The sequence below is a fragment of the Aristolochia californica genome, unplaced genomic scaffold (assembly GCF_029961685.1).
Source record: "Aristolochia californica isolate CCGP_79_NKW_82.1479 unplaced genomic scaffold, dmAriCali1.0.hap1 SCAF_2, whole genome shotgun sequence".
NCBI lineage: Eukaryota > Viridiplantae > Streptophyta > Magnoliopsida > Piperales > Aristolochiaceae > Aristolochia > Aristolochia californica.
Window position 1 is genome coordinate 41,458,304 of NW_027181881.1, and position 22,071 is coordinate 41,480,374.

Below are 22,071 nucleotides of genomic sequence, written 5' to 3' on the forward strand. Positions count from 1 at the left end.
TTACTCCAAAATATAATACAGCAAAAGTGTAAATTGAAGATATCTGCAATTTAGTGTTAGAAAATCATCTCAAGGGCACTTTGGTCATTTTATATGATTGGTTATTTTATATTGCTGCACTATCTTATTCTGCATGTTTGGTTTAGTCTATTTACAAAATTTTAATTTGTAGGAAATGTAGAATGGGTGATATGAGGGAATAAGTGATTTTATGTAAGAAGGGGCATTTTTGTAAATTATCAAATTGAACTTAATATATAGCAGGGGATCGTATAAGGGAATAAGTGATTTTATGTAAGAAGGGGAATTTTTTAAAATTATCAAATTTAATCTAATAAATAGCATTGGAAGTTGTGCATGATTCCCAATGCAGCTCATTCAAGAGCCTCTGCCATACTCTCTCCTTCTCCTCTCATTCTCTCTCTCTCTCTTCAAATTTCTCATATTTCACATGGTATCAAAGCAATAGATCGTTACTGGGAGTGCTTCTTTGCCATTTAACTTCACTTTATGAGCAAGGCAACCTCATAGAAGCAGGTTTTTCGAATCTCCTCGGTGACTGGTTGGTAAAAATTTGATTTTTTCTCCCTTTCTTCTGCTATAACCCTATGGTTATTGGTTCTATAACTTTTTGAATGATTCTTCATGTCTTAATTGCCCTAAAAAAGGTTCTTTTGATTGATCTTGGGATGTGCATCACTTATGCAAGACTTATTGCTTGCGACATCAAGTAATTGGAGGGAGGTCCTAGACTGAGCTAATTTATCAGCAAAAGAATTTTCCGATCTGATTACATGGTTCCAAGAGCATGAAATAGCAGATACAATGTCGAAAATAGAATGCAGGGTAGGCCAGTGTGCCAAGGGGGGGGGGGCGCAAGGTGGGAAGCCGATCCCCACCCCCAATTAATAACGACGCTAGAGTCACCTTCAATGAGTAAATGCCCGGAGAGCCGTTCCTTGAATATATTCAGACCGTGAAGGAGAGTAGAGACTTCAGTGGTGGTAGAGTTAGCCAGTCCTAGAGGTTCCACATAAGATAAGATGGCCTCCCCGAGGAGCTGCGGAATACGCCCCCAAATCTAGCCGGAAACGGGCATCCCAAGGCACTACCGTCAAAGTTCAGCTTGATGTTGTCAGGTGTCTTTGATGGGCCTGCCACGTGGGTGAGGATATGACCCACAACCAGCTCGATAGAATGATCAATGCTGCTAGACTCGTGATTAAAACGCCTGTTGTTGCACTCAACCAAATGCACCAGGGCAAGTGGGCAATATAGGCAGATAAAAGGATCTTGCCAAGCTTGGGGAGAGAGGTGCCTCTTACCATCCAGATAGTTACAATTAGGTCTAGCGGAAGGGCAAGCTGAAGATTGATTTTTTGGAAGACACCCATCCAAACTTTCCAAGAATAGCTGCAATGGAGGAAGACATCAAGTCCCCTAATTTAGGTCTCTTTTGAAGTATTCTCTATTTCATTGCAGTTTTATATTGATCTAGACGTATTTTTACCTATGCGCATCCCATCCTTGCCTTAACCCCAATTTTTGCGAAGTGGGGCCCACATCATTGGGATTCGCAAAAATGTTTGGGTATTGAAATTGAAGTATCTTGTGACTCTATACTTATTCTATGGCTGATTTGGTGAAGTATTTGTTTCATCTAGGGAGATGGTTGGATCTTATGGTAAGGATGTAGTTTTTATGATCTTTGAAAAGTTGACAGGACCAAACTATCTTAATTGGGCCAAATCTGTTAGAATGTTTCTGAAGGGCAGAAAGATGACAAGATGATCCTCCAATTCCTAGAACTAATGATTGGGAAGTAGAAGATAACGACATTATGACTTGGATTGGCAACAACATCAACTCTACCTTAAGAAACCAGGTGATGCACTGTGAAACTGCAAAAGCTATATGGGTTTCATTAGAGTACTTGTATGATCAAGAGAATAGTCTATCTCAAGTTTATGAGTTATACACTGATTTCTTTGGTCTCAAAAGAGGTAGCAAAACAGTTACACAATACCATAGTGCCTTTTTGGGACTCTAGCTAGAAATTAATGTGTATCATCTATTCACTATGGATGAACAGGAATTGAGGAAACAACAAAATCAATTACTTGTGGCGAAGTTTCTTGATGGTCTAGGTGCTGAATTTAATGGGATTAAAGCACAAATTCTAGCCTTAGATGAGGTGCCCTCTTTACCCTCTGCATTTAATAGGATTGTGAGGGCTGAAATGACCTTGGTATCCAACGGAGAAAAAAGGGTAAAGATGATTGATGCTGCTGCACTTAATACTTCAGGCTCCAGTTCTGGCCCAACAGATTCATCTCGAGGCTGGACAGGCTTTGGGAGAGGCAGAGGCAGAGATAGTTCAAACCGAGGTAGAGATCAAGGTGATGGTAGATCCAAGACGAAGTGTGTTCACTGTGGACGAACCAACCATTACTCAGATAGATGCTAGATCAAATTTGGAAAACCAACTTGGGCAAACTCTACCACTCTTGAAATTGTGAAGTTGGTCCAAGGCTCATCCCAAAATGACTAGCCATTCTTCTGGCCCTCAAATGCATCAAAATTGATCTAGACTAGTTTACATAATTTGATCCATTCAACCGGATTGTAGTTATTTGAATAGACTGAGAGAATTTCACATATGAGCTCTCAGCAGTCCTCTGGACAGCAACCTATGTGCTGGAATCAGCCATTAAATATCACCAAACACCACAATTCAGTACGCTAGAATGTCAATTAACCAAAGGGAAACACTTTCCCCAAATTTCTATGCTTGCGTAGTCAAGTGGGCCCCACACCGAATTCAATTAGGGCAATTCAGTACCCAACTTGACATGGTATCAGAGCAGATACTCATATGCGGTCCTACACCTAAACTACGCACTTGTAGAGCCACAAAAGAGTGCCAACACCTAAACTATCTACTTGTAGAGCCACAAAAGAGGGCCTACACCTAAAATTATCTACTTGTAGAGCTACATAAGCGGGCCTACACGTGAGGGAGAGTGTTAAGGAATAGTCCCACATGGATTAGTGAGTACAAAGATCTTGAGTTTATTAGCTGGGAAAGAGGTTTCCTAAATTGGCTAGTCATTTTGGGATGGGCCTTTGACCTAATTTCACAAAAATAGTGGAGCAGTATTAGACGCTGTGGCTCTAGTAACTTCAAGGGGGTGGATGATGTGCAATAATTGTTTCAGCAACAACAACAAATTATGCAACACCTAGCTTAGCTTTCAGTTGGTTCATCTTTAGCACCTACGGTTCTTGCTCCTACTCCTATTGCTACCCTAGCAACTTCAGGTATGTTTGCTCTTCATGTGTCTCCCTCTCCTACCTAGGTTATTGATTCATAAACTACTGCTCAAATGTCAGGTATGTCATCCTTGTTTTCGAACAAGAATGAATAATTACATATAAAGCAGGTTAACTTAGCTGATGGGTCTATCTCCTCGGTTGAGGGAGTTGGTACCGTCACCCTTACATATTTTTTGTCTCTTCATTCCGCTTTACTTGTTCCTAGATTTCCATTGAACTTATTATCGGTTAGTCAATTAAGAAAGTCAATGAATTGCTCTCTGACTTTTTATCCTACCCATTGTCTCTTTCTGGACCTCGTAACGAAGAAGACGTTTGGTTCCATGTGTGAGAGAGGTGGACTGTATTATTTGGAGAGCCACCCACTACATGCGCTTCTTCACACATCATTTACCCCCTTACAATGGCATTTGAGATTAGGTCATCCTTCACCGACAAAACTGATTCAAGTGTTTCCAGAGTTTCCTTCTAGTCTTACCTTTCAGTGTTAGTCATGACAATTGGGCAAGCATCATTGGAGTTCATTTCCAGCCTCACATCATAAGGCAAGTCATTTATTTGAGGCCGTTCATTTAGATATTTGGGGTTCTTGTCTTGTAACTAGTTTGTTTGGTTATAGGTACTTTATTTCTTTCATTGATGATTTTAGTAGGTGCACATAGGTTTATCTCTTTTGGGAGAAATTTGAGGCCTTTGGTATATTTGAATTTTTTTATAATGAAATAAAGAAATAGTTTTCAGCCTCCATTGATATTTTGCGTATCCACAACGGTCTTGAATTTATCTTTTATAAAAATCAATGGATCATTCATCAAACCTCGTGTGTATTTACTCCTCAATAAAATGGAGTAGCAGAATGTAAAAATCGTCTCTTACCAGAAGTTGCTTGTACTATGATGTTGCACATGAAGGTCCCTAAATAGTATTGCGGTGATGCGGTACTTACAACATGTTTCTTGATTAATAGGATGTCTACATCAGTTTTTGAAGGTAAAATTTCTATTAAAATTCTGTTACCATCTGTTCCATTGTTATTTGTTTCTCTTCATGTCTTTGGATGTGTTTGTTTTACTCATGTTCTGGGATCATCTAAAGATAAGTTGTTTCCTTGAGCGGTTAAATGTGTTTTCCTTAGGTATTCTTGCACACAAAAGGGGTTCAAATGTTTTTTTTCATGCACTAGAGAAATGTTTGTATCTTTAGATGTCATATTTTTTTAGGATAGTCATTTCTTTGAGTCTACTACTTTAGTTGATGTACATCTCCTTCCCTAGTCCCTAGGTTAGTTATTCCACCCCCAGTAGATGATTGTATTGGATCTACACCGAGTGCCACTTGTTGAGAAAGCATTGTCAGCAGGTGCCTTCCTCTCAGCCTATGACTTCCTCTCTCATGCTAGGCCATGACTCAACTTCGTTTCAGGATCCTGAGGTAAGTGATCTACACCTACCTATTGCTTTAAGGAAGGGTGTCTGGAAAGGTACTCGTTATCTATTGTGTCATTTTGTTTCATATGATTATCTGTCTGATAACTACAAAGAGCTTGCATTGTCTATTTCTGCTTGCACTATTCCTTCTTCAGTTTAGGATGCTATGTCCTCTCCACAGTTGAAGCAAACTATGAATGCTGAGATGGTAGCATTGTTAGACCGAGGAACTTGGCAGTTATGTGATTTATCTTTAGGTGGTGTAGTTGTTGGTTGTAGATGTGCATATACAGTAAAATACAAAGCTGATGGCTTAGTTGAGAGATATAAGGCTCGTCTGGTGGCAAAAGGATTTACACACAAACTCATCGAGTTGATGTTTTTGAAACCTTTTCTTCAGTTGCTCGGTTGTCCTTAGTATGTATTCTGGTGTCTATTGTTGTTATTCAGAGGTGGTCCTTATTCCAGTTAGACATCAAGAATGTTTTCTTGTATGGTGACCTCGAAGAGGAAGTATAAACGGAGTAATCTCCAGGGTATGTTGCTCAGGGGGTGAAGCACTAGGTTTGTAGACTAAAAAAAGCAATCTATGGCTTGAAACAAAGCCCTCGTGCCAGGTTTGAAAAATTTAGCCAAGTAGTGGTGTTTATGGGCTTTTCTAGAAGCCATTGTGATCATTTGTTATTTGTAATACAAAGCCCCTCTGGGATTATAGTCTCACTTGTATATGTGGATGATATTATAGTTTGGCAGCGATACCTTTGGCATTGAAAAGGTTAAAAATCTACTAGTTACTCACTTCCAAACTAAAGACTTGGGAGTGTTGAAATATTTTTTAGGTATTGAAGTGGCAAGACTGAGTATTGTCTCAAAGAAAATATATAACAAATATGTTACCTGAGTATGGTTTATTGGGAACTAAACTAGTAGATACACCAATTGAAGTTGGACATGGCCTCCATGATGACCAGAGTACAAAATTGAATGATAAAATACTGTACACAACGCTAGTTGGGAACCTTATATATGCAACAATCACAAGCCCTAGTATATCATTTGGGTTGAGTATAGTAAGTTAATTTATGGAACACACGAAAGGTCCACCTAGAAGTAGCACAAAGAATTTTGACATACTTGAAAGGAGCACCAGGGAAAGGTTTGATAGAAAATCAACTATAGGCTATTGTGTCTTTCTGTGTGGTAATTTAATCAGCTGGAAGAGCAAGAAGCAGAATGTGGTAGCTAGATCCAATTTAAAAGTGGAATACAGAGCTATGACATATACTATTAATGAGCTGATGTGGGTGAGATCGGTATCTCAAGAGTTGGGCTTTCATTAGAAGGAAGCCATGACTATATGGAAATATGAGGAAAAATTTCTCAAATGAAATTTCCAGAAGAGGAACAAATCAAAAAAGAAAAGAAGAGGTTTTTAGCATGTTAAGCTCTCTAACTTTCCTAACATGTTGCTATCAGTGATATGTTTCTAAAAACAAAATGAAAAGAAACCAGTACATCATTGCTAGTATGCAACATAAGTCCTTGAGGTTATCTTTCAAGGGATTGATGTTCGTTGGGTTCATGTTGTAAGATCAGCAAATCATATTGCTAATAATTTAGCAAAGATACATTTAAAATTTTTTTTTTAGCAAAGTTGGGTCTCTAGATTTTAAACTTTTTTTTTTAATTTTTTTTATAAAAGGGGATTTTGTTAAGAGAGCTAAAAAAGGAGGAGCTAACTCCTAACAACAAGAGATTGCAAGGAAGCTCCCTGCTTGGCTAAAACATCAGTCACATAATTTGCTGATTTCGGGATGAGAGACTAAAAACAGTCAAATAAGTTGACAATTTTCATAATTTCAAAGGTGTCCCAATGGCGCCACAGAGGTGCAAACGAATTCTCACACCAGCCGATCACCACCTTAGAGTCTCCCTCTATGAGGATGGACCCGGAGCAATGATCACGAAAAATGCAGAGCCCATTAAGCAAGTTGTGGAACTCGGCCGTCGTGGAATCCGCAATATCGAGAGGGCCGAAAAAGGAGACAATCTGGTTCCCAAGCGAGTCACGAATCACTCTGCCAAAACCAGCTAAGCCAGGGTTGCTTAAAGAGGATCCGTCGAAGTTTTATTTAAGGACACTAGCAAGTGGCGGGGTCCACCTAGAATTAACTGGGGGCTTCGAAGAGGTGTGAAGCTGGGCAAGGCATCTCCAATTGTCTCTAGATCTGAACTTGTTAGTGGGGATTCTCCTTGGCTTATTTGCCTCTCTCCCCTTTTCTCAGTTTTTTTTTTTGAGAATGTGGTGAGAATTTACTAAAAAGTGAGAATTATTTAGTTGCCTCTCTTTTTTGTCAGCCTTTTCTCAGCTTCTAATAAAACTATCGCCTTATGGTGTGTGTGTGTGTGTGTGTCACTGTTAGCACTCATAGAAATTACTGAAATTAATTTTCTCGCAATTCCCCATCAATCCATAATTGAAGTTTGTACTCTTTTTGGTTCCATTGGCATTCATAATATGAGCTAAAATTGGAAGTCTCATATTTTGTGAAGGAGGAAGAAAGACATTCATTGTTAAAGCTCAAGCTTAGGGGGTGTCAGTCCTAAAGTTATTTTTCTTTGTTGTTGAACGCTTCATGCTTCTCACTCATATGGTTCCAAATAGGTGCATAAACTAGGTACAGCCGGACAAAAAATAGAGGTCTAACAAACTGATTTTGATTAGCAAAGGAAACATCTAACTGGAAAGCTAAAAGTTATGCTTGTTAAAGAAAGGTCTAGGTTTATCCCTAAATGACTAACTGATTTTTTGCACTGATAACCACAAATTCATGATATTAACCTATTTGGGATTATTCTCATTAACACTCCCTCATGTCTAGGCTGATATGGTCCTATGTAAGCAGCATAGGTGATGAAAAGTTGGCTGTGGTGAATGGATAAAATACTGGAAGATATAATCCCTGTTGTTTATCAGTAGGATTGAATCTAAGTTCATTGAATGTAAGAGTCTGAATCAGAGTCAAAGTCAGTAGGTTGAGTCCTAAGAGTCCTTCCAGAACAAAGACTTAAAGAAGAAGAAGAGTAGCCCTCAAGCTGCAAAAACTTTGGCAACAAGAATGGGCAACTGGAAAGAGCATCATGGATGTCTTAGTTGAATGCACTTAGGAGTTTAAGTTGGAGTCAGTCAGTTTAAGCATCATGTATGTTTAGGCTAGCATATCATTGGTCAGGAGTAGCTTGGAGTCCAATCCATTGAGTCAATAAAAAGTAAGCCCCAGAACTTTTTTTTTTTTTGAAAATGATGATGCTTTATTAATAAGCTGAAAAGTCGTAATGTTACAACATCTAACAAAACATACAACATAGGGTACAAGTAGCTTAAAGAGCTATGGCTCAAGTGAGGGTCCGCAGGCCAAACTGACTTTGAAAGCCCCATTCATTGCAAGGTGCTCAGCATCCGAGTTTGCTGCCCATGGTATTTTGCACCAGGCAATGCACCAATCTACTATTGTATCCTTAATTTCATCAAATAGGCTCCTTAGCTTCCACAAGGCTGATGATGATTTGATTGTCCAGCCTAAGACAAGGGCTGAATCACCTTTTATCATTGGTGGTCTGTTGTCTCTTCTAGTCTTCCTCATAATCTCACATTTTGTCCACCTCTCCTATCTAGTCTCTTGAGTCTAGCCATTTCATTCACTAGCTGATTTCACCTCTCCAATCTAGTCTCTCTTGAGTCAAGCCATTTCATCTCTACCCTAGCTGATTTCACCTCTCCTATCTAGTCTTTCTTGAGTCTAGCCATTTCATCTCTAAACTCTAGCTGATTTCTTCCTTAGCCCTAGTTGACAAGTTGACTAGTAAATACAAGCCCTTGGCTTCCCTAGACAAGTAGCCTAACCCAACCAAATCCTCTAAGCCCAGCTCAAACATCCATTTCACTCTCATAGTCAACTGATAGCAGACACCCTGATTGTTAGTTCAGCCCATCTCTTTAGCCCACAATCTGTGTAAAAACTTTCCCTTCTAGCATATGCAACACATTCAAAAGATCCCCATCCATCTGAGCTAGTTCCCAGTGCCATTGCATGAGAAGGAGAATCTTGACACAAGCCTTGAAAATGAGCCTAAGACGTGGACAACATAAATGGGCACAAATTAGATGGGGCTTAAATTAAGCCCAACAGAAGAAAAACCTTTCTCTGCTACAATATTGAAGTTAGGTGTAAATCTATCCAAAAAAGACTAGATGAAGTAAGAAGATCTTTTCCCTAACTGAGGAACTCCCCTCTTCATATCAGTTGGCATATAATGGCCTTCATGTCCACCTCCTGTCATTGTCATTTTGTTGAAGCATGGAAGCCACCTATCTTTGGCACTCTTAAACTTAATTTTGATGGTAGTGCGTCCGAGGATCCGGGTATTGCTGTTTTTGGGGGAGTCATCCGGGACTCTAATGGCACTGCGTTCATCACCTACTCCGGCCCATTGGGGATGGCTGACTCCACCTCTGCTGACCTACTCGCCCTTCTCCCATGGGCTCATTGTCTTTCATCACCACCTCAGCGGCCCTCTTTTTATTGAAGGGGATTCCAAAGTTGTAATCTAATGGTGCTCCAACTTTGTTGACCCCCTTGGCTACACTGGCTTGTTTTTCATGAAATTGTTGACATTGTATCTTCTCTTAACTGTGGATGGTCCCATATTCAAAGATTAACAAATGATTTTTCTGATTCTCTTGCCAAGCAGGGAGCCTCCCTCCAATCTCTTGTTGTTAGGGGAGTGTTCCTTTAGCTTGCCTTCTAGTAATTTGTTGTTTGCTAGAATAAAATCTCACTTCATTAAAAAAAAAGACCTTTTTTCCTAACTAATAGCCACAAACAATTTCATAACATTAACCAATCTAGGATTATCCCCACTAATAGTTCTAATTTGTGGAACTTGTTTTTTTTGTTTTAACTCCACCCCACACACATCTTCTAGGTGTTGAGCAAAGGGCCCAATGCACTCAATTTGTATAACTAGTGCATTGATAAATAAACTTGTTGAATTGTATGAACAAGGGTAGCTTGGTCATTTCACATTTGTCAGATTGTCCCTCTATGCTAGGAATAAGTTTGTCTTGATGTATGTGTTTTATGGTCCAATTTTTTGAAAAATTGTGAGTAATTAGGTGGTTATGGTGAGTTGGTTATAGAGGTGCATCTCTTGGTATGTTTCGTTGTAATAATGGGCTTGAGTTTATGAACAACAAGTTTGATTCCTTTTGTCAAGCTAATGGTGTTATTTAACAATCTTCTTATGTGTATACTCCACAACAAAACAAGGTAGCAGAAAGGAAGAATCGTCACTTACTTGAGGTTACATGAATTGTGTTATTTCAAATGCATGCTCCAAAATCCTATTGGGGTGATTCTATCCTTACTACTTATTTTCTCATAAATAGGATCCCCTCTTCTGTACTTTGGAGGAAAAATTCCACTACATGTTTTTAAACCTAGTAGTTAATTGTTTCCTCTGTCTTCGTTTTTTTGGGCCTGTTTGCTTTTGTGCATGTTTTTGGTCTATCATGACAAGTTGTCTCCAAGATCAGTTAAGTGTGTTTTCTTTTGGTATTCTCGTTCTCAAAAAGGGTACAAGTGTTATTGTTCTTCCACCAGAAAAACTTGTGTACGCTAATGTCACATTCTTTAAAAATGTTCCCTATTTTCAATTTTTGATGGCTCCACTACTTTTGTACCTCTTGATGTTGATGTTGTTGCTCTTATTCCTATGGAGGATTTTCCTAGTGCCACACCAAGTGTTGCACATCGGAAGCTATTACAAGTTTACCAACAAAGAAAACCTCACAAGATACCATTAAGCCTCCCTTCTTTATCCTTGCCAGTTGCCCCCTAATTAGCGGTTCATAAGGTAAGTGATTTGGATCTTCTTGTTGCTTTTTGCAAGGGTGTTCGCACTTGTACTCCCTATTCCATATCCAAATTTGTGTCCTTTGACTCGTTGTCGGGTCCATTCAAAATGTTTGCCTTGTCTTTGTCTTCTTATAATATTCTTTCTTCCATATATGGTGCTTTGTTGTCTCCTCAATGAAGCAGATCATGGATGTGGATACAAAAGCATTACTTGATATGAGGGTACCTAGACATTGTGTCATCCACCTCCAAATGTTGCTGTTGTGGGATGTTACTGGGTCTACATTGTGAAATACAAAATTGATGGTTCATTGAGTGGTATAAAGCCAAACTTGTAGCTAAAGGGTATTTCCAAATATTTGGTGTGGATTTTCTTAAAACTCTCTCTTGTGGTTCGATTGATAGCTGTTCGCATTTTGATTTATGTGGTTGTTGCTAAAGGCTAGCCTCTATTTTAATAAAAAAATAAAAATGCATTCTTGTATGGGGATTTGGACGAAGATGTATACATGGAGCAACCTCTTGGGTATGTTGCTTAAGAGGAGATTGGGGAAGTGTGAAGGCTGAACAAGGCCATTTATAGCCTCAAGCAAAGCTCTAGAGTATGGTTGACAAGGTAAGCAAAGTGATTATGCCCTTACGTTTTACAAAATCTATTATGACTACTCATTGCCCTTACGTTTTGAAGAGGTCTTTTGGAGTTATAGTACTTGTTGTGTATGTGGATGACATAGTGCTGTCAGGAAGTGTTGGAAAAGGTATCGAAGAGGTTAAGTACATCTTGCAAAACATTTCCAAACTAAAGAGTTAGGTTCCACATGTATTTTATTGGGATTGAGGTAATAACAAGTAAGACAGGGATTGTTTTGATGCAAATGAAGTATGTTATAGATATACAAGAGTATTGCCTACTAGGAGCAAAGCTTGTCGAGACACCTATGGAAGTGAACCATAATCTTCATGAAAATGATAGTGTTGAACTCAGATATGAGACTATGTATAGAAGGTTAGTGGGCAAACTTATTTATGCTACTATTACATGGCTTGACATCTCTTTTATTCTAAGTATAATTAGTCAATTCAAGGAGCATCCAAGAAATATTCATCTAGAGGCTACAATAGGGTATAGAGATATCTATAGGGAGCACTGGTAAAAGATTATTGTTGAAGAGCAAGTCTAGAAAAGGCTTAATAACTATCACAGAAAGAAGTCTCATAGAGTAATATGGCGGAATCTTACAGGAGTCTCATAGGAATGTCTTAGTTAAAAGTGTTTTAGTTATTTTAGTCTTCTATTTATGTTGAATTGTTAATTATTCTAGGACTTATCTTTAGGACTTAAGACTTTGGGTGTAACTGGGGCATGGGTAGTTTATTTGTAATTTGATTCTACTTGTTTCTTCTATTATAAATAAGAGTTCATTGTACTCAGTTATTAATAAGTCATTGAATTATTTCTCTTTTCCAGAAATTCAACATGGTATTAGAGCAGGTCCTGTGAGTTGACTTGGTCAATCCATAGAGATAATGTGATCTTTTTTTTATCTGTCATATATATTAGTTTAGGTTTATTTTCCTCTTTTTCTTCCTCATTGATATTTTCCAGTCCCAGTACCCGTTTCTCTCTTGATGTCTGTACCTCCATAATATTGTTTTCATACTATAATTTTTTTATCGATAGAAAGAATTTTGAGTCTATTTTCCATTGCAAAAGGAATTTTGTCAATCAGGGTTTTATACAAAGAGAGATTCACATTTGAAGTAGGAAAGGTTCGAGTGACAACATAATTCTTCGTTTTTTGAGGCATTTTATGCCAGAAATAACAAGACTTTATGTGGAGAATTATGTTCCTAAAGAAAGATATTTGAGTCTAGTTTATTTAGAAACAAGCCATTTGTGATTCTGAGCTATATTGTAGGAAATGTCTATATTTGAAGTAGCAAAGGTTACTTTAGCCGAAAATCTCTCATTTTTCCTATTTTTTTCTCCTATTACTTTTTCATTCATTGACGTTGTGAAATTAGGTCCAAGGCCCATCCCAAAATGACTAGCCATCTTAGGAAACCTCTTTCCCAACTAATAAGCTTAACATATTTGTTCTCACTAATCCACGTGGAACTATTCCTTAACACTCCCCCTCATGTGTAGGCCATCTGGGCTCTTACATGTGGATAATTTGGGTGGACCCAACTTCACAGATGTGAAATGAGTTTCCTTTTCTCATAGAGCTCTAGATTTTTAGACATATTTTCCATGTAACCAAAGAGTTTTGGTCAGACTTAAGCACTTCATGTTGGCATCTATTAATTTGGTTTTGAGGGAAGATTACACAAAGCATTTTGGCCCGCAGTCTCCTCTCTAATATTAGGTTGTTTGTCTACTTCGGTTGCACATCTTTCGCATTGTAATCTCCACAAATTATACTTACCCTCTAGAAATTTCCTTGGAGTCATACTTGGTCCAACCTTGTTTGTTCTACCGTTACAATTTCCGCTAGAATTTTCTAGAAAAAAAGGGTCAAACTCATTGTTTGATAAGCAAGTCGTTATAATTTTTTTAGAAACTCGGTTTGAAGTAGAATGTCGCATAATCGCCTCCTTTTGGTTAAAGTATGATTGCTTATATCATTGTTTTTTCCTCTAGTATTTCTTCAATTTATCATTTTTCATCACTTATGAGCAATGCATGGACCTACTACTCACAAAGTATAGGAGTGCTCCTAACATTTAGCTTGAGTAAACTCTTTTATTCTTCACCCAAGAGATTTTTTTTTTTTTTTTTTGAGCTACCCTCAAATTGTGAGTAGTCTTTTTTTTTTCATGTCTAAAATTAGGCCTTCTACCTCCTTTAAAATTGAGAGGAATGTTTTTCAAACTATGACCGTTTTGATTGGTTTATGGAGTTTTGTAGTACGACTAGCAATGATTTTCATCTCCCATATTTGTTATGTCCAAGTTGGGTCTTTATGTGCTTGCTTGAGAGAGAGAGAGACAGAGAGAGAGAGAGGTATTTTATTTTACGTGACTAAAATAATCAAGTAAAGGTGAGAGAACAAAGATAAAGATTTTACATCTATGAAAAAATTTTCAGCCAAAGAAGATTGAAGACCAAAAATCTTTTTCCTAGCAAGTTAAAGTTATAAACTTCAGCTCTTGGGGGATGTTGAAGAGCAGGTATGGAAGAGTCTTAGATGACTCTTGCAGAAAGAAGTCTCACAGAGTAATAACTAATATGGCGGAATCTTACATGAGTCTCATAGGATGAAATCTCACATGAAATCTTTCTTAAAAGTGTTATATTCAGTTGTTTAATTATTTTAGGATTTATTTTTAGGAGAAAGACTTTGGCTATCATTGGGACATGAGTAGTTTAATTATAATTTAATTCTACTTGTTTCATCTATTATAAATAGAGCCTCATTGTACTCAGTTATTAATAAATCAATGAATTAATTCTCTTTTCTGGAAATTCAACAATTATTGTATGAGCCACATGGTCATTTGCAGATTGAGGGGTACTCTAATGCTGACTTTGCAGTGTCCAAGTTGGACAAAAAGTCTACCACTGGGTACTATGTATTTGTTAAAGGAAAATTGATTAGCTAAAAGAGCAGAAAACAAATTTTTTTTGCTCGATCTATGGCAGAAGCAAAATATTGGGCAATGACTCATGCTATTAGTGAACTTGTATGGATTTGATCAGTTTTGCAAGAGTTAAGCTTCCCAAGGGTACGATGGTGGTGCATTGTGACAATCAAGTTGCATTTTCATTGCTCGTAATTTGGTCTTTAATGAAAGAACTAAACATGTTGAGGTGGATCTTCATTTTATTCATAATGTTGTAATAAGTGGTTCAGTGGTCACTCCATGTATTAAATCTACACATCAGCTTGGTGCTATGTTTACTAAGGCTTTGGAAAAAGAGAATTTAGGAATTTTGGTAACAAACTACTGGGGCATGAGATATATATGCTCCAACTTGAGGGAGAGCGCTGAATTATATGAAAAAAAAAGGTAGTTCGGTCATTTCACATTTGTTAGATTGTCTCTTGATGTTAGAAGTTTTGTCTCTGTGTTTTATGGTTTAATGTTTAATTAAATTCTGAGTTGTAGTTAGGAAGTTATGGTGAGTGGGTATAGAGGGGCATTTATGTACTTCTGAGACATTATGACTTACTTGAGGGTTAATAAGGAGGGTTTGAACTCCAGACCCTCAATGAATGCTGGAGGCTGCAGCTCTTCCTCTCTCTCTCATGTTCTCCTTTCTCCCTTGTGTTATCTGATTCAGAATTTCAGAATGTGAATGTTTTGGTCTCTGACTTATTTGCATTTGTTTAGTTATGAGTCTGGGAGAAATTGCATCAAGTGACGATGAAACAGCTATAGCTAATATATTTGGCGCAGTTGGCAAGATATGGAAAGCAGATGAAAAATGCTTTGATGCAATAACTGGTTTAAGGTGAGTGGCTTTACAGGGAGAACTCTCCTGCAGATCTGAAAGCAACGATTTATAAATCTCTGTTAATGCATGTATGAAATCTGATGCTCTTTATACTTAAATATTCTTTTTTCCTCCATGATAACAAATGACTGAATTTCTAGCATGTGAAGAAGATGTCTTTTCTTGGCGTGAAGATCGACTTCTCTTAGTTATCATGTCTTACAAGCTGGCAATTGCTTTCTACATACGTTTACATAATTTTTCTTTTGGATTTGGCATGTGAATTTTCATCCATGGAATACCAGTGGTAGTGGACCAGCTTATGTCTATCTTGCAATTGAAGCTCTAGCCGATGGTGGTGTGGCAGCAGGTCTTCCCCGAGATCTAGCATTGGCTCTTGCATCACAAACTGTGAGTGCTATATTTCTAGAATTTCAAGTATTAGTTTTATACAATATAATCCTGTACTCGTACTTTGGGTGTGATATCCCCTGACCATGGATTTTTTTACCATTTTCCTTTTATGCATGAGTCTTCTATCCTTTGATCCTCACATATTGGTTTTCATTGGATAAGATTAGAATGTTAATTGTGCTTGTGTAAATTTTGAGGATGAAATCCACATTTAGGTCTGTTATAGGCATAAAATATGTATTTAGTATTGCAGGGGTATATTGATCTTTTCATTGTGATTTAATTGGTTAGTTGACTGAGGGGTGTTTGTGTCAATCATAAGTGATCCAGAAAATTAAAAGAATGAAAGAGGGGCTTCATCTTTCCCTTTCTCTTCAATCTTCTCTTTCCTTACTTTCGTTGATTTTTGCTCTCCTCCTTACTTCGTCAAGGTCAATGGCCAGATTAAGAATGTAGTCAATTATAGTAATTCTTTTTAAAAAAATGGTTGAGCTTTTTCCATTTAGGTGCTCTCTTTCATTAGGTCCTCCACTTTATCCCAACTGTAGACAGAGAGAGCTCCCAACCACTAGGTGCTCTCTGGAGACCTCCTCTTTCACTATGAAATCTGAGAGGCTATCTAGAGATCAATGCACATGCCTCCAATCAATCCTCCAAGAAGAAGAGAGATTTAAAAGTTCATAAAAAATATAGTCAAGACTCCATGGAGGAGTTGACTGCTTGGTCATCCAACTAATTACTGTTTAAATGCAAAAACAGAGTGGATGGTCAAAGATTTTGTTCGACCCCTCACTTTTATTTATAGTTGCATATTACAAGTTCCTAGATTGAATAAAACTCTAATAGAGAAACAATTAGGAGCCCTGCAAAGATTCTTCTTCGTTGTTGTACTCTGACTCTGCCACCTCAAGCTAGTACATGTAGATCATGTAGATCATAGATGCCAAGCATACAGATGACAACTGACATTGAAGCTCTGGTAAACAATCCTTCTAGTTGTCATTGATGAAGCATGTTGTGTAGATATGACTTTATTCTACACCTTGGTTCCTAAGAAAAGTTCTTCACTAAGATTTTTGGCTTAATACAACTGTTTGAACTTTGGCAAACTATCAAATAGATTTTTGCACTAATCTTCATCAACACCAACATCCTTGTATCGTAAAACCCCCTCAAGTTGGGGAGTAAATAATACAAAGTCCTAGGTTGCACTAATAAGAAAAAGCAAATGAGCAATTAAATGAAGCTTTAAACTGCACTTAGCATTTAACTTCCATATTCTCCTCCTAAATTGAAACATTATTTCCAATTGGAGAAACATCCAACAGTTAGAAACCTAATGATACAGATTGAGAGACTCTCATAACCATTTACTAGAGGGCACGACGAAATAAAGAGGATTAGGTGTGGAAACGAATGGGTGACACAGAACAAAATTTGAAATCAACAAAGTCACAATATGTGATTTCGAACAAAACAAAAAAAAATAATAATCACTATGTAGACAACTTAGGTCAGACATGGGAACAGTTTTATATAGCTTATCAAGCATGGAAGAATCACCCCCACAGACCCTACAATGAGGAGATCAAACCAAAAAACTCAAAACAAGGGATTGGTACAATCAATGCTAAAAATGATTTTTTTTTTTTTTTAAATACTGATACAGGGGTAGTTTGGTCGTTTGACATTCTCATATGGGTCTTATATGATTTCGGCAAGCTAGCTATGTATCAGGATCCAATGCTTCAAGTTTCATTTCATTTTGACATGTGTTTCAGGAGTTATTCTTTCTAATAAGGGTAATATTGTCAATAGTCACTTAAGTGAAAGATATAGGAGGGCTTGACTGTTTGAGCCCTCATTCAATGTAGCAATAAAGGTTGCTTCTCTCCCTCTCTCTCTCTCTTTATTTTCTCTTTTTCTCCTCCAATCTTCTTAGTATTGCATTTTAACATGGTATCAGAGCTATAGAAGGCCTCCCTCAATTGTACTTGGGTGCATGCACCTAGATCTGCCAATCCCCTTGTGGATTTACATGGTAAACAGGGATCGTCCCTCCAAACCCTTATTGTGGAGGGAGGCCCCACCTTCTAGGTTGTATTTTCTCTCCTTTTCTTTTATAAAATTCATACATTCTATAAAAAAAAGAGCTATAGAAGGCGATCTGGTGCAATTCTTCCATACATCTTGAGTTCCTGTTCTCAATTTGTTCATCCCTACGGAAGGTTCTACAACCAATTTCTTTACTTATAGCCATTGTCATTATCATCATATCACTACGACAACAGTGTTGCGGCTGGAACAGCTGTTCTCCTAGAACGATATTGCTGTTAATCCGGAAAGATACTCTATTGTTAATCTTCGAATTCTCGCTGCTTTTTTTGGGAAGTTCGTGGTTCGACGACTGCTCGGTTACCACTTTCTCCGCTGCAGAAATAGGAAGGAAGCTGAGAGAGAGGTGACTATTTGAATTTAATCCGCCGAGTTATCACCGTTGTTTTGCTTTAACTAGTTTGTGATACTCTGATTCGGAGTGTGGAGAAAGAGAATCAAGAGTTTGATTAAAGGGAAGAGACGAGCTACCATACTACTTTTGTTCCGCTTGGGTTAACTCGAGTCAACTCGGACTTGACTCAGCCCAACTCGGACCGGGTTAACTCAAAACTCTGAGCCCATAAATCTGAGTTTATCTCAAAATTGCTGTTGTATCTTCGGCTTACTGATCTGGCTAACTCGGTACCTAACCGGATCAACTCGAACTCGAATCAGCCTAACTTGGCCGACTTGTTCTTTGCCTCCGTTATAATAGTTTGGGTCCCGTGTACTCTACTGATTCCTCCCACGACTCGGATTAACTCGGTTTTTTAACTCGGGCTCACTCACTCTTGACTCAGATCCTTGACTTTGGCTTGATTATTATCTTGGATTACCGTCAACTTATTACTTGGTGTACTGTTTTCTTATTCAAGGATGGACTCGTTGCAGATTATTTCATGTGTCCTTATTACTTTTAAGGAATTTTATTATTTACCAGTTTTTTGTTGTTATATAACTGCACATTTGGTACATGTAATTTGGGGCATTGGCCCATTTTTGTTGTTGCTATTGTATCTCTTTGACTGAGATACTATTACTGAAGAAGAACTCCTTGGTTGCTTGCCTTGGGTTCGTTATTTGCTGATTGTTGTCGGCATTTGTTCATTGGTTCATATGATGGAGATTTGTATTACTTAGGAAAATAAAGCACATGGTGGCCCCGACATCTTATCTTCCTCTGATTCCCATTACCCTCTTATTATTTGGTAGCCTTTCTCCTACCGTCTTTATTTGACTCTCACTTACCCCTTTGGCCAACCCTTTTGGAACATTACTTTGGTTGGTCCCTTTTATATATATGGGTGTTTTTAAGTCCTTTGAGACTTTTTTATTGGTACCCTTCGGTTTTTTATCGGGGCCTTGTAAATGACAGACATTACCCACTTTAGCGATTATTATCACTATATTTGTTCGAAATCATTTGAGGTTGGTTTCGACTTATATTTTATCACCCATTACTACCCTTTGAGAGTCTGTGCCTGATGTCGCACTTATCCTTGGGACACCGTGATGGAGGAACTTATTACTACAACAAGGCCTTCTAGTTGTACAAAGTAATTTGTTTCAACAAACATTGCCTTACCACAAAATTTTCTTGGTAAGATTTTTCAGCTGGAAAAAAGAGTTTCCATGAAACATGAGGCATTAATGGTCATTGGAAACATATTTTTGCTAGAAATACTTTTCAACCTTTTCCTGAAACATTGCACAAACAAGGCCTAATAGTTGTAGAATGCAATCTATGTTATTTGTTTCATTGTACTGGAGATGTTATTAAGGAAATGTGATTACTCCATATGTGAAGTCTCTCAGATCAACTTGGAGATGTGTTTACCAAACCCCTTGGAGGGCGAGAACATTTGGGGTTTTGTGACAAACTGGGATTGTTTGACATTTATCTCCAGTTTGAAGGGGAGCGTTAAAATATTGATATAGGGGTAATTTGGTTATTTGACATTCTCATATGGGTCTTATATGATTTCAGCAAGCTAGACTACATTTCAGGATCCTATGCTTCAAGTTTCATCTCATTCTGACATGCATTTTTGGAGTTATTAGTATGCTTTGTATGAAGGATAGTATTGTTGATTTGTACTAAAGCCACTTAAGTGAATAATATAAGAGGAGAGCTCAACTTTTTGAGCCCTCACTTAAGGCAGCAACTCTTTGTTACCTCTCGTCTCTTTATTTTCTGTTTTTCTCTTCTAATCTTCTGAACATTGCATTTTAACTGGATTTTTTTTCTAAGATAAAGTTTGAATCAGACAAAATAACAAAAAAGTCCGGACAATAAGGAAGAGTAATTCTTATTTTAGAACTGACAAATAAATGAGTTCCAAAATGAAACACTAGCCTTTGCTAACACCAGATTGAAAAGAGCCCCATTTCAATCATACTCTTTTTGTTTTTTTATAATTTCATTTGTGATCTAGGAGATGATAGTGATCTGCAGACTTCCTTATTGATTCAAGTCATCGATGAACCAATCTTGTAAGTCATGGCGGAACAAGTGTAATTGATGGAGGAAAAAAGGGAGGAAACTCAAAAAAATTCTCAAGTTTCTAAATTTTTTTTATAAATTTTCTGTGTTTCTCTTGAAATTTATTGCACTTCCTAGAATTTATCAAATTACGAAATTTTCTTGGAGTTTCAGAAAATTTTCTAAGACATTTGAGAAGCTTCTGAGGATTTCTGAAATTTCTGGGATTTGGAGATTTTCTGGAATGTTGTAGGACTTCCAATTCATAATATATATTTTAAAATTTTACAGATTTTTTGAGTTTCTAAGAATTTCAACAAATTTAGCATTTTACTGAGATATTTTTTGAATTTCGGAGTTTTCTGAGCATTGCTGGACTTTCCTGAGAAGAATTTTACTTGAATGAAAGATCCTGATGATAGTCCTTTCAAGGGAAAATAATATTCTGGAACTCTAATGTAGAAAACAAGTTTCAGGAAACTGTTGGAAGTAGACAGTTTGTAGGAAAACTGTTTCAACGAAAGCAGTTAATGGGAAACCTGATATAGGAAGTCAATTCTGATGCAGTCAGAAATCTATTTCTTAAAACAAAAGAAATCTATTTCCAGAAGAAGATTTCTTGGAAATGGATTCCAAGCAAGAAATCACCCTAGTAAGAAGAGAGGTATCTGTGTTGTCTTTAGCCTTGTTAGGGAAAATAAAATTACAGACCAGTGATCCAGAATCCTACTTAGAAACCGTCAACAAAGAGAAGAACTATCTAGTAAGGAAGATTAGCCCATATGATGCCTCCTGTAATGAGAATCAGCCTAGAAATAGAACTTTTTTAGCAGAAATCAAAACAGTGAACCAAATGAACTGGTCTGTGCAGGAACTGGCAATTGGAACTCAACATGGAACCAACTCGAATGAGAAAAGGACTGGCGATGCCATTCTAAAGAAAATTTTTCGAATCTCCTTTCATTAGAAACAGGTTAAGTGACACATTTCAGAAAAAAAAAAAAACAAAAAAAAATTACCACCTCGGCTAACAGTCTCTCCCTTCTTCTTCTTCTTCTTCTCTTTTTTCTTTTTTCTCTTCTTTTTCTTCCTCTTGTTCCTCTCCATTTCAGGTCTCACTCTTGATACCATGTTAGAATGCAAAAAACAGTGGAAATAGTAGAGAAGGGATGGTTGAAGATGATCTTGCAAACCTCCATCATCACTAGATAACCAGGGCAGGATATTCATGCTTGTTGATGAATGTGGCGGATTTCATTAGCTTGATTGCTTCGTTGCTACTATATCTGGAGATAAAGGATCTATAAATTTCTTTTTTTCCCTTGTCCCACAGGTTTTAGGTGCTGCAGCTATGGCTAGAAGTAGTGGAAAGCATCCAGGTGAACTTAAAGATGATGTTACTTCACCTGCAGGAACAACCATTGCTGGTATTCGGGAACTGGAGAAGGGTGCATTTCGAGCAAGTCTAATAAATGCTGTCATTGCTGCAAGCAATCGTAGCCAAGAACTTTCTAACAGCAAGTCTTGATGCTCTCATGGTTAAAATCTATGAGTCAGAACTTTCTCACTGAAGCAGTGGGATGGTTGGCTACTTTTGGTGCTTCATCTGCATTTTGAGCATGGTCATTGCAGCAGATATAGTTTATTCATTTGTGTTTTTTTTAAACCACTCTCAACGTTTTCGTTGTTGTTGTGCGTGACATGTATTTTTGCTCGTGCACAAACTAGTTGTCCATCGTTAACTTACACATCAAATTTTGATTTTATTTCATTCTCTCTGAAAATGATGCATTTTTGTATATTCTACATTAAGATGCCTAAACTATCCTAAATGAGTCAATTTTGTTCTTAAAACAAAGACAAAACGGGTAAGTGCTTCCGGAGATTTACAGGAAACAGCATCAGGCATCACCAGATATCTTGATTTTCTTCTCTTCTCTTCTTTACTGCCCACTG

At 37.5% G+C, this 22,071-nt stretch overlaps 1 protein-coding gene across 2 annotated transcripts in view; it reads left to right on the plus strand.

Moving 5' to 3' along the window:
- The window catches only part of LOC137955446 (pyrroline-5-carboxylate reductase), a 32,834-nt gene extending 10,889 nt beyond the window's left edge, over nucleotides 1-21,945 (plus strand). The window contains exons 5-7 of one of the 2 annotated variants that reach the window (XM_068802388.1): nucleotides 15,020-15,140; nucleotides 15,428-15,533; nucleotides 21,449-21,945. In XM_068802388.1, the coding sequence (XP_068658489.1) occupies nucleotides 15,020-15,140; nucleotides 15,428-15,533; nucleotides 21,449-21,643 (422 nt within the window). In that variant the 3' untranslated portion in view covers nucleotides 21,644-21,945. Of the gene's footprint in view, nucleotides 1-15,019; nucleotides 15,141-15,427; nucleotides 15,534-20,986; nucleotides 21,359-21,448 lie in introns of those variants that run through there. The other variant, XM_068802389.1, reaches the window with a different exon arrangement.
- Nucleotides 21,946-22,071: the final 126 nt, after the last annotated feature.